The sequence below is a fragment of the Schistocerca serialis genome, chromosome 7 (assembly GCF_023864345.2).
Source record: "Schistocerca serialis cubense isolate TAMUIC-IGC-003099 chromosome 7, iqSchSeri2.2, whole genome shotgun sequence".
Classification (NCBI taxonomy): Eukaryota; Metazoa; Arthropoda; class Insecta; order Orthoptera; family Acrididae; genus Schistocerca; species Schistocerca serialis.
Genome location: NC_064644.1, coordinates 335,140,363 through 335,153,927, shown reverse-complemented (window position 1 = coordinate 335,153,927; position 13,565 = coordinate 335,140,363). Strand labels below are relative to the sequence as shown.

At 39.6% G+C, this 13,565-nt stretch overlaps 1 protein-coding gene across 1 annotated transcript in view; it reads right to left on the bottom strand.

Annotated features, from left to right (window-relative positions):
* Window positions 1–13,565, bottom strand: part of LOC126412538 (putative Ras-related protein Rab-33) — a 119,758-nt gene that overhangs the window by 87,251 nt on the left and 18,942 nt on the right. Inside the window, exon 2 of the mRNA XM_050082182.1 lies at window positions 7,911–8,030. Within this exon, the coding sequence (XP_049938139.1) occupies window positions 7,911–8,030 (120 nt within the window). The remainder of the gene's footprint in view (window positions 1–7,910; window positions 8,031–13,565) is intronic.

Genomic DNA, 13,565 nt, shown 5'->3' with positions numbered 1-13,565 from the left:
CAATGAGAGCAGTATGGAGGATGATATTCTACACTAGAGAAAAGTTTTTGAAGCCAACGGGGACTCTCCACAGCAGATACATAAGGCACTATGAATGAAACCAACAGTGGGAATAAGATATGCAGAAGAAGACATGGAAAGTTTTAAATCCATGGCTTTTCTGCCATACACGGGAAGCCTATCATCAAAAATAGGATGGGTCCTCAGCAAACACATAGTGACAGTGATTTTTCGCCTTCCACCCAGAGACAGTACTACTCCTGGGTTCCAGCAAATGCTTCGAAAGCATGGGGTTACTGGATCCCCTGTGAGTGTGGCCATTCGTACATCAGATAGAGGGCATGTATAGTTCCTGACAGATGCACAGAGCACCACAGGTAGACCGGCTCTTACAGTGGTGGCAGAGCACTGTTATTGAAACTGGGCACTCTATGGTGTGTGATAAGATACAAATTTTAGCCACAACTTCATCTCTTAGGGGATCAGCAGTGAAAGATGCAACTGAAATTCAGTTGGCAAGGAATTTAATTAATAGAGATAGTGGCTTCAGCTTGGACAAATCATGGAATATGGCACTATCTGTAACAAACTCACAAAGACGTCGCAACGGTATCTCACACTGATACTGCGACATCACCATGTGGATCGATTGTGTAGCCATAGATCTAATTTCATGCATATTTTTTACCTCTTTGCCACCAAACAACATCTCTGGCAGCTTGTGTATCTGTGGTTGTTTCATTTGTGGGAGGAGACCAAACAGCGAGGTCATCAATCCCATTGGACTAGGGAGGGATGGGAAGGAAATTGTCCTTGCCCTTTCAAAGGAACCACCTTGACATTTGCCTGAAGTGATTTAGGTATATCACAGAAGACCTAATCAGGACGGCTGGAAGTGGGTTTGAGCCGTCGTCTTCTCAAATGCGAGTCTTGTGTGCTAACCACTGCGCCACCCCACTTGGTTTGTGTATCTGCAGCCACATGCACAATGACATGGTGCATAGGTTTAAAAGGATTGAGCAAGTATTGGAGTATCAGTCACCGGACTCACTCTGAAGAAGGCTGGACAACACACAGCCGAAATATTGAAAGACAAAGTGAAATTTGCGCAGCTGCACACCCAAAATTTTATGAGACAATCATTGTGCCATGAAAAGATGAAGACTCACAGATCAAATTTTGATTCCAGTTTTTACAAAAACTGCACAACCATACTGTGTATACAATATATCATTTATCAAGCCTATGCCTTTTGTCTTTGTGTGTGTGTCTCAGGCATAAAGAATTGTTCCTGTTGTGGAGCACAGATAGGATGAACTGCTTCATCTTCATCATACCTTCTATTTTTCAATACTCTTAAAATGGTTTCGAGACGAACCATTTCTCACTCATCATCTCTGATTCTTGCAGTGATGAAAGGATTAGTCACCAACTATCACTCCTTCCAGAACTGACACTCAGGGTACAGCCATACACCATTGGCACATTTTTGTGGAGGGCTCTCTCTTGTGGTTAACTGGCTTAAGCTGTGTTACCCCAGACAAAAATTCCACAAGTAAACGGAGAGTATAATGATATAAATGAAGATACAATTTCCTTTTGCAATGAAAGATGCTTCTAAGTGTTAAACATGCTTAAATAAGCTTCTTGCTCAGTTTATCAAGCTGACTCTTGTCCTATCCAGACCCTGCAAAATTTTCAACAAGTTGTTTCATTATCTGCCATTCCATATCTGCATCTACATTCTGCAAGTATAGTGACCCAAAAATCTACAAGGGTACTAATAACTTTCCCTTGTTAGCAACTATAATAAAGTTAGTTTTCGGGCTATCCTGATCTTTTGTCAGTGTAATTATATCATATGAATCTGATGGTTGTTTTATAATTTTTTCTTTGATGTGCTGGTGTACGAATGAGTGGTGGAAAACAGGTGGAAAACCCAATAGGGAATCATTTCAGCTGTGTAGCTATTCTCAGGTTGAGGGAGAAACGCTATTTAGTATGAGTATACCACCAATGTGATGTAACTGATCTCTGCACCAACTGTTGATCACATTGTCAGATGCTGGAGCTTACACAGAAGTGGTCACCTTAGACTATGATACCGAGTGTTAATGTATTCAGAGATTTTATTACACATTTGGCATAAATTGTGCAGGATTTATAAGTATGTTTAACTTAGGATATTAATATTTCTTAATGAGAAATTCTGAATAAAAACAGTGTTACAAAGTTATACTCATAATCAGCATGTTGCGGAATTCTTCTAAAGATTTAAATTGATAAGAAACTGTACAGCTTTTTCTTAAATAATTTGAGAGGCATACTCTGGTTGATAGGCCAGACAAACATGTGGTTCCTGAGTAGAACAGCAGCCTTTTCAATAGTTCCAGAGGCAACAGTCTGCATGATTGACTGATCTTGGCCTTGTAACATGAACCAAAACGGCCTTGCTGTGCTGGTATTGCGAATGGCTGAAAGCAAGGGAAAAGTACAGCTCTACTGTATGACTAAATGATTATGACATCCGCTGGGGTAAAATACTCCAGGGGTGAAATAGTTCCCTATTTGGATCCCCGGGTGGGGACTACTCAGCAGGATACAGACATCAGGAGCAACAAAACTGGCTTCTGTGGATTGTAGAATGGAATGTTAGATCCCTTAATCAGGTAGGTTGATCAGATAATTTAAAAAGGGAAATGGATAGCTTGAAGTTAGGTATAGTGGGAATCAGTGAAGTTCGGTGGCACCAGGAAAAGGACTTCTGGTCATGTGAATACAGTGTTATACACACATAATCAAATAGGGGTAATGCAGGAGTAGGTTTAATAATTAATAAGAAAACAAGAATGTGGATAAGCTACTATGAACAGCGCAGTGAACGCATTATCGTAGCCAAGATAGACACAAAACCCACTCCCGCCACAGAAGTACAAATTTATATGCCAACTAGCTCTGGAGATGGTAAAGAGACTGAAGAAATGTATGATCAAATAAAAGAAATTATTCACATAGTTAAGCGAGATGAAAATTTAATAGTCATGGGGGACTGGAATTCAATAGTAGGAAAAGGAACAGAAGTAAAAATAGTAGATGGATACTAAGCGTGAGTGGGGGAGGGGGGGGGTGGGGGGTGGGGAGGGGGGGGGGGGGTGGAGAAATGAAAGAGGAAGCCACCTGGTAGAATTTTGTACAGAGCATAATTTAGTTATCGCTAACACTTGGTTTAAGATTAATAAAAGAAGGCTGTATACTTGAAAGAGACCTGGAGACACCAGAAGGTTTCAGATTCATTATTCAATGGTAAGACAGAGATTTCTGAACCAGATTTTAAATTGTAGACATCTATATGGGCTGATGTGGACTCTGACCACAATTTATTTGTTACGACCTACTGATTAAAACTAAAGAAAGCGCAAAAAGGTAGGAAATTGAGGAGATGGGACCTGGATAATTTGAAAGAACCAGAGGTTGTTTAGAGTCTCAGAGGAAGCATTAGGGATGATTGACTACAACAGGGGATAGGAATGCAGTGGAAGATAAATGGGTACCTTTGCGAGATGAAATAGTGAAAGCTGAGAATCAAATAGGTAAAATGACAAGGCCTAGTAGAAATCCTTGGGCGACACAGGAGATACTGAAATTAACTGATGAAAGAGAAAATATAAAAATGCAGCAAATGAGGCAGGCAAAAGGGAATACAAATGTCTAAAACATGAGACTGACATGAAGTGCAAATGGCTAGAGGACTAATGTAATGATTTAGAAGCATATATCATTAGCAGAAAGAGAAATATCACCTACAGGAAAATTAAAGAGGCCTTTGGAGAAAAGAGAACAAGCTTTATGAACATCAAGAGCTTTGTTGGAATATCAGACCTAAACAAAAATGGGAAAGCTGAACAATGAAAGGATTATATAGATGGTCTCTGCAAGAGAGAAGAATTTGCAAACACTATTATAGAAACAGAAGAGAACATAGATGAAAATGAGAAGGGAGACATGATACTGCGAGAAGAATTTGACAGGGCACTCAAAGACCTAAGCTGAAACATGGGCCCAAGAGTAGACAACACCCCGTCAGACCTATTGATAGTTTTGGGAGAGCCAGCCATGCCAAAACTCTTACATCTTGTATGCAAGACATATAAGACAGGCGAAATACCCTCAGACTTTGAAAAGAATATAAGCATTCCAATTCCAAAGAATGCTGGTGCCGACAGATGTGAATATTACTAAACCATCAGTTTTAATGCACTTAGAAGATAGGTTACCGAAAGGCAAACCCATGTTTATAGCCATTGGAGATTAGAGAAAGCTTTTGACAATGTTGACTGGAATACTCTCTTTCAAGTTCTGAAGGTAGCAGGTGTAAAATCCGTGGACCAAAATGCACTATTTACAGCTTGTACAGAAACCAGACAGCAGTAATAAAAGTTGAGGGGCATGGAAAGGAAGCAATGATTGGGAAGGGAGTGAGACAGGGTTGTAGCCTATCCCCAATTTTATTCAATCTGTACATTGAACAAACAGTAAAGGAAATCAAAGAAAAATTTCAGAAGTAAATTAAAGTTCAGGAAGAAAAAATAAAAACTGACACTGTAATTCTGTCAGAGACAGCAAAATATTTGGAAGAACAGTTGAACAGAATGGCTAGTGTCTTGAAAGTTGGATATAAGATGAACATCAACGAATTCAAAGATAATGGAATGTAGTTGAATTAAAGCAGCTGAAGCTAAGGGAATTACATTAGGAAACTAGACATGTAAAATAGTAGATTGGTTTTGTTATATGGACAGTAAAAGAATGGATGATGGGCAAAGTAGATAGGATATAAAATGCAGACTGGCAATGGCACGAAAAGCATTTCTGAAGAAGAGAAATTGGTTAACATCAAATATAGGTCAAGTTTTAGGAAGTCTTTTCTGATGGTATTTGTCCCTGTAGTGTAGCCATAAATTGAAGTGAAACATCGATGATAAACAGTTTAGACAAGAAGAGAAAAGAAGCTTTTAAAGTGTGGTGCTACAGAAGAATGCTTAATATTGGATGAGTAGAGCATGTAACTAATGAGGAGGAATCGAAGAGAAACGTAATTTGTGGCATAACCTGACTTCTAGCCGAAGGGATCAGTTGATAGGACATATTCGGAGACATCAAGGGCTCACCAACTTAGTATTGGAAGAAAGTGTGGGGGGTAAAAATTGTAGGTGGAGATCAAGAGATAAACACACTAACAGATTCAGAAGAATGTAAATTGCAGTAGTCAATCAGAAATGAAGAGGCTTGCACACAATAGAGTAGCACAGAAAGCTGCATCAAACCTTTCTTTGGACAGAAGACCACAACAGTAACAACAGCTCTGGGTACTTTTAGAAAATTTGTTGTACACTTTAATTGCTGCATAAACATGAATAATGTTAATTTCTGTGGTAAGACTAGAGAGGTACAGGTTCTAGTATTATGCTTATGTTTTCAATTTGTTACAGGTATGTTTAGCAACTATATAATTAACACTGTAAAAATATATCTAAAAACACAGATGATGTGACTTACCGAACGAAAGTGCTGGCAGGTCGATAGACACACAACACAAACACAAACATACACACGAAATTCAAGCTTTCGCAACAAACTGTTGCCTCATCAGGAAAGAGGGAAGGAGAAGGAAAGACGAAAGGATGTGGGTTTTAAGGGAGAGGGTAAGGAGTCATTCCAATCCCGGGAGCGGAAAGACTTACCTTAGGGGGAAAAAAGGACAGGTATACACTCGCACACACACACATATCCATCTGCACACACACAGACACAAGCAGACATTTGTAAAGGCCTTTACAAATGTCTGCTTGTGTCTGTGTATGTGCGGATGGATATGTGTGTGTGTGCGAGTGTATACCTGTCCTTTTTTCCCCCTAAGGTAAGTCTTTCCGCTCCCGGGATTGGGATGACTCCTTACCCTCTCCCTTAAAACCCACATCCTTTCGTCTTTCCCTCTCCTTCCCTCTTTCCTGATGAGGCAACAGTTTGTTGCGAAAGCTTGAATTTCGTGTGTATGTTTGTGTTTGTGTTGTGTGTCTATCGATCTGCCAGCACTTTCGTTCGGTAAGTCACATCATCTGTGTTTATAGATATATTTTTCCCATGTGGAATGTTTCCCTCTATTATATTCTAACACTGTAAAAATATATATAAATTAATTACTGTCAAGATCTTATATTTAATGAAAAAAAAAGCTTACTATCTACCCTTGCCACTACTCTGATTCCTTCTTCTGAATTACAAAAATACCATTTACATTTTTGTAGTTTCCCCAAAGCACTAATTCGAACCCAAAACAGACTGAAAAATACAAAATATGCTATTCTTACATGTTCTTAAGTTACAAGTGCCATCAGTCTCCTCAGAATATACATCACTCTGGAAGCTGCAAACTGCTTTCCCTTATAAAATGGATTCAGTTACTTATAATAATAATTACTTATAATAATAATTCCATAGTGTTACAGTTTAGAGAGCCACACTGAGTAATCAATAGCTGAAGGTCTCGCTTAGATCACGGAAATCATCCATGTGTGAGAATGGTCTTTGACTGCTGATAAAATGTTTCTAATGAAGAGTTCTACAGTAGACACTCCTATAACCAAACTGTGAGGTGCTTAACCTCTTACTCAGATCTAGGTACCAATATATCTGTTGAAACATGTTTTCAAAAAATTTGACTAGTACTGGGATTAGTAAAATCTGTCCTCAGTTAACAGGCTCAGATTTTTTGCCTTTCTTAAACACCGGAGCCACGTTGAATGTTTTTAAGGATAACATAAGATCCTCCCACATGACATAAATTTACAGAATATGTTAATGGTGCTATGATACAATGTATTGCTTCTTTCAGTAGGTTATTCAACATATTGTAAATATCTCTTACTATTTGCACTTTTCATTCCTAGGCTTACCTCCACAAAATTACTAAATGATGATCTGGCCAGATTAAGAGTGAGGTCAGTGTTAGTTGAGACCAAGATATACACTGATGAGCCAAAAAATTATGACCAGCTGCTTAATAGCTTGTTTGTCCGTCTTCAGAAATAAATACATCACTGATTCTGCATATCAGGGAAACAACACTTCGTTGGTATGTTTGTGGAGGTTACATCAGGCAAATCTGGTCACCGAGACATCAAAGTGAGTGCACTGTAGAGCTCCTCGAACCACTGCAGTATGGTTCTGTCTCCGAGATATGGACAATTATACCGCTAAATGATGGCATTGCCATCAGGGAAGACATCATGCGTGAAGGGATGAAGATGGTTCACAGCTGTCAGCGTGTCTTTGATTACTACCACAGGTCCCAAGCAAGTGCAAGGGAATGTCTCCCATAGCATAATACTGCCCCCACCAGCCTGCATTCATGGCATGCTGTACTTTTCGAGCCACCATTCTCCTTGGTGACAGCATTTGTGGAGACGATTATCAACCTAGTGCAGCAAAAATGTGATTCACCCGAAGAGCCAATATATTTCACTGATCGATGTTCAAATCCCGATGCTTCCATGCCCACTACAGTAGTAATTAACGATGTTGGGTCAACATGCATGCAACGCCGCCAGGTGGCATCCTACGCTGCAGTGGGCAGTGCTCATAATGTTTTTGCTGATCAGTATATTTCTCAGTTTGACATACAATTAAAATACTGCTGACATTACTTCAAAACTTGTGATTCATTTAAACCAAAACCAGACAGTTAATAACCTGTTGGCCTTTACATTGCTTGTGTTTATATGACAGCAAGTGAGAAGGAAAAAGGAGAGTAAGTTTAGCTATAATATAGGCGAGTGGATGCAGGCAACAACAGTTAGGTAAATCAACACATTCACATCTCTCTCTTTCAAATTGAAGGAACATTCACTTACCTGAAAAGATGCTAATTTTGTCACATCATACACCAGAACAACAGCATGAACATTTCGATAATAATGTTGAACCATAGATTTACGAAAGCGCTCTTGTCCAGCTGTGTCCCACAGCTGCAACTGCAAACATCAAGCAATGTGTTAATAGTTTACTTTTATAAAGATATATAGTAATAAGAATGTTTTAATTTAGATCTTGTAGGTTGAATTAAATATGTGCTGCTGTTTGCTTATGAAAAGAAAACAGGAGGAAAGGGCAGATATTTGGATTCCATGGGTATATTGGACAAGTAATGGAGAGAGTAATGCACAGATACTGAATTGAGATGTGGGAAAAAACAAATCCATGGCACCATTTAACTAAAAGAAGGTATCAGTTGATAGGACACATCCAGAGACATCAAGGAATCATTAGTTTGGTAATCAAGGGAAGTCTGGGGGTAAAAACTGTAAAGGGAGACCAAAGCTTGACTACAGTAAGCAGTTTCAGACTGTTGTATATTGCAGTAGTTATGCAGAAATGAAGAGACTTGCACATGGCAGATTAACATGGAGAGTTCAGATTGAAGATCACAACAAACTGAAACAATTTGTGCATGTTTTTTTTTTTTTTGCCACATATATTGATGCACAAGACATTTCAGTCATTTCTGCTAGTGTCTGTCTTTAAAGTTGTGACCTTAGTAATTGTAAGAGTACACTACAGCTGATCAGGGAGAAGTTCAGTCCCACTATGACCAACATCTCTGAACTTGTCTTTTCATCTACATTTTTTTTTTCTTTCTGGGATGAAAACTTCTTCAGATATATTTATGACACATTTGTGGTGTGACCACACATCAGTGAATGGTTTCAGTAGTTCCTCCAACATCTGAACACTCAGCATCCCAGCACCAAATTAACCATGTGATTGCAAGCAGCACCAAATTAACCATGTGATTGCAAGAGAACAGCAAACGCTCATTTTTGGACATCCTAGTCAAGGACAAAGCAGATGGCCCTATGGGACACTGTGTGTACAGGAAAGCCATCCACACTGATTTTCACCTGCATGCCTCCAGATGCCCTCATCCTTCAGAGCATTAGAGTGTGTTACGCACCCCTGTACACAGATCCTGTGCAATATTGAATGAGGAAAGCCTACCAAGGTAGGTCATCCACCTTGACAGACTCGAGAAGAGTGAATACGGCAAGAGACAAATTGGAGTGCTTTCTGGCAGAATGTATATGCCCAGCAAATTGAACACAACAAGGACAACACAATTGTGTGTATGGCATTTGCTGGGAAAGTATCAAACAAAATCAGCACAATCCTAGCTCAGTGTAACATTACATGTGGTTTTCATCCACCTACAAAAACAGGTGCACTATCAGGTATGGTATAAGATGACCTGTGGCTCCATAAACTGGGTGTCTGGGGGATATTCACTGGGCTTTCGTGGACCTACGGTAGTAATCGAAAGCAAAATGATAGCTGTGGACTATGTGAACATTATTGCAGACCACTGCACCCATTCGTAACTGATGTCTTTCCTGACAGTGATGGAATCTCCCAGCAAGATAACTCTCACCATCTCTTTTCAAAAGTGTGGTATACAGGAATGGCACAGGTTACTAAAAATGGTGCTATGTAATGGAAATAAGAAGAACAGAGTGGAAGTAGACTGCCTAGCACTTGCAGACAATATAACTGTGATGATGGAATTTCAAACTGTAATAGAGCACATTTATATTCTGAAGGAAGTAGCTGAATAAACATGATTATAAAAAATCCTCTGAAAAGGCAGAAAAAATGTCAAAAATATCAAAGACAACACACACCAAATGAATGCAAAGTATGGAGCACTCATGGTCTAGACCAGTAGTTCTCAAACTTTTTTGGCAACAGAGCCCTTCTGAAATACTAAATATTATACAGAGCCTGAAAATAAGCAAGACCTGGTTTTATGATCATTCTTTAATTATAATTGTTTAATGAAAATCATACAAAAATAGAGACATTATACGCTAATTACTTCTACAACAACATACAAAGCAACACACAATAATACAATACACAAAATAACACTGTATTCATTCTATCGTAAACTGATAAAATTGTTTCCATTTACAACTGTTTAATGTCAGACTTGACAGAAGAGAATTGAACACACGTCAGGTCAGTGTCCAGTCTACTGCAGTATCTTGTCAATGCAGCCAAGAATCCTGTTTCACACAAATATGTTGCTAGGAATATGAGAAGAACAGTCAGAGCCTGTGTGGCCAGTTGTGGATATTCATCACAAGCCTCGCACCAAAAATCAAGTTACACTGTTTTGAAAAATGATTAAATGCTTGAATTTTATATCATTTCTAAAAAGACTTCATAGGTTTCATTCAACATATTTTCTGGCTTCTGCAAATGGGATACAAAAGGATTCTCAGCCCATGAATTCATATTCAGTTTTGTATTCTGCTCTTCAGAAAAATATGTCTCAACAGATGCACGGATACCACGGAGACACTGGACCAATTCTTCACTTCTTCATCTAACATCTACATCTACATGATTACTCTGCAATTCACATTTAAGTGCTTGGCAGAGGGTTCATCGAACCACAATCATACTATCTCCCTACCATTCCACTCCCAAACAGCGTGCAGGAAAAACAAACACCTAAACCTCTCAGTTCAAGCTCTGATTTCTCTTATTTTATTTTGATGATCATTCCTACCAATGTAGGTTGGGCTCAACAAAATATTTTCGCATTCAGAAGAGAAAGTTGGTGACTGAAATTTCGTAAATAGATCTCGCCGCGATGAAAAACGTCTTTGCTTTAATGACTTCCATCCCAACTCGCGTATCACATCTGTTACACTCTCTCCCCTATTACGTGATAATACAAAACGAGCTGCCCTTTTTTGCACTCTTTCTATGTCCTCCGTCAATCCCACCTGGTAAGGATCCCACCCACGCAGCAATGTTCTAACAGGGACGAACGGGTGTAGTGTAAGCTGTCTCTTTAGTGGATTTGTTGCATCTTCTAAGTGTCCTACCAATGAAACGCAACCTTTGGCTCGCCTTCCCCACAATATTATCTATGTGGTCTTTCCAACTGAAGTTGTTCGTAATTTTTACACCCAGGTACTTAGTTGAATTGACAGCCTTGAGTATTGTTCTATTTATCGAGTAATCGAATTCCAACGGATTTCTTTTGGAACTCGTGTGGATCACCTCACACTTTTCGTTATTTAGGTCAACTGCCACCTGCCACACCATACAGCAATCTTTTCTAAATCACTTTGCAACTGATACTGGTTTTCGGATGACCTTACTAGATGGTAAATTACAGCATCATCTGCAAACAACCTAAGAGAACTGCTCAGGTCATTTATATAGATCAGGAACAGCAGAGGTCCCAGGACGCTTCCCTGAGGAACACCTGATATTACTTCAGTTTTACTTGATGATTTTCCGTCTACGACTATGAACTGCGACCTTCCTGACAGGAAATCACGAATCCAGTCACACAACTGAGACAATACCCCATAGGTCCGCAGCTTGATTAGAAGTCGCTTGTGAGGAACGGTGTCAAAAGTCTTCCGGAAATCCAGAAACACGGAATCAACCTGAGATCCCCTGTCGATAGCGGCCATTACTTCGTGCGAATAAAGAGCTAGCTGCGTTGCACAAGAACGATGTTTTCTGAACCCATGCTGATTACGTATCAATAGATCGTTCTCTTCGAGGTGATTCATAATGTTTGAGTACAGTATATGCTCCAAAACCCTACTGCAAACCGACGTCAATGATATAGGTCTGTAGTTCGATGGATTACTCCTACTACCCTTCTTAAACACTGGTGCGACCTGCGCAATTTTCCAATCTGTAGGTACACATCTATCGGTGAGCGAGCGGTTGTATATGATTGCTAAGTAGGGAGCTATTGTATCAGCGTAATCTGAAAGAAACCTAATCAGTATGCAATCTGGACCTGAAGACTTGCCCGTATCAAGCAATTTGAGTTGCTTCGCAATCCCTAAGGTATCTACTTCTAAGAAACTCATGTTAGCAGCTGTTCGTGTTTCAAATTCTGGAATATTCCATTCGTCTTCCCTGGTGAAGGAATTTCGGAAAACTGTGTTCAATAACTCCGCTTTAGTGGCACAGTCGTCGGTAACAGTACCATTGGCACTGCGCAGCAAAGGTATTGACTGCGTCTCGCCGCTTGTGTACTTTACATACAACCAGAATTTCTTCGGATTTTCTACCAAATTTCGAGACAATGTTTCGTTGTGGAACCTATTAAAGGCATCTCACATTGAAGTCCATGCCAAATTTTGCGCGTCTGTAAATTTTAGCAAATCCTCGGGATTTCGCGTTCTTCTGAACTTCGCATGCTTTTTCCGTTACCTCTGCAACAGCGTTCGGACCTGTTTTGTGTACCATTGGGGATCAGTTCCATCTATTACCAATTTATGAGGTATGAATCTCTCAATTGCTGTTGCTACTATATCTTTGAATTTGAGCCACATCTCGTCTACATTTGTATAGTCAGTTCGGAAGGAATGGAGATTGTCTCTTAGGAATGCTTCTAGTGACACTTTATCCGCTTTTTAAATAAAATTATTTTGCGTTTGTTTCTGGTGGATTTGGAAGAAATGGTATTGAGCCTAGCTACAACGACCTTGTGATCACTAATCCCTGTATCAGTCATGATGCTCTCTATTAGCTCTGGATTGTTTGTGGCTAAGAGGTCAAGTGTGTTTTCGCAACCATTTACAATTTGCGTGGGTTCATGGACTAACTGCTCGAAATAATTTTCGGAGAAAGCATTTAGGACAATCTCGGAAGATGTTTTCTGCCTACCACCAGTTTTGAACAAGTATTTTTGCCAACATATCGAGGGAAGGTTGAAGTCCCCACCAACTATAACCGTATGAGCGGAGTATTTATTTGTTACGAGACTCAAATTTTCTCTGAACTGTTCAGCAACTATATCATCGGAGTCTGGGGGTCGGTAGAAGGAGCCAATTATTAACTTAGTTCGGCTGTTAAGTATAACCTCCACCCATACCAATTCGCACGATTACTCTGCTTTTCACAATAAAGTGCCTGGCTGAGGGTTCAATGAACCACCTTCAAGCTGTCTCTCTACTGTTCCACTCTCGAACGGCGCGCGGGAAAAACGAGCACTTAAATTTTTCTGTGCGAGCCCTGATTTTCTTATTTTATCGTGATGATCATTTCTTCATATGTAGGTGGGTGCCAACAGAATGTTTTTGCAATTGGAGGAGAAAACTGGTGATTGAAATTTCATGAGAAGATCCCGTCACAACAAAAAACGCATTTGTTTTATTGATTGCCACTCCTATTCATGTATCATTTCTCCCCTATTTTGTGATAATACAAAACAAGCCACCCTTCTTTGTACTTTTTCGATGTCATCTGTCAGTCCCACCTGATGCAGATCCCACACTGCACAGCAATACTCCAGAATAGGGCGGACAAGCATGGTGATGCTGTAAGCAGTCTCTTTAGTAGACCTGTTGGACCTTCTAAGTGTTCTTTGGTTTACTCTACCCACAACATTATCTATGTGATTGTTCCAATTTAGGTTATTTGTAATTGTAATCCCTATGTATTTAGTTGAGTTTGCAGCCTTCAGATATGTG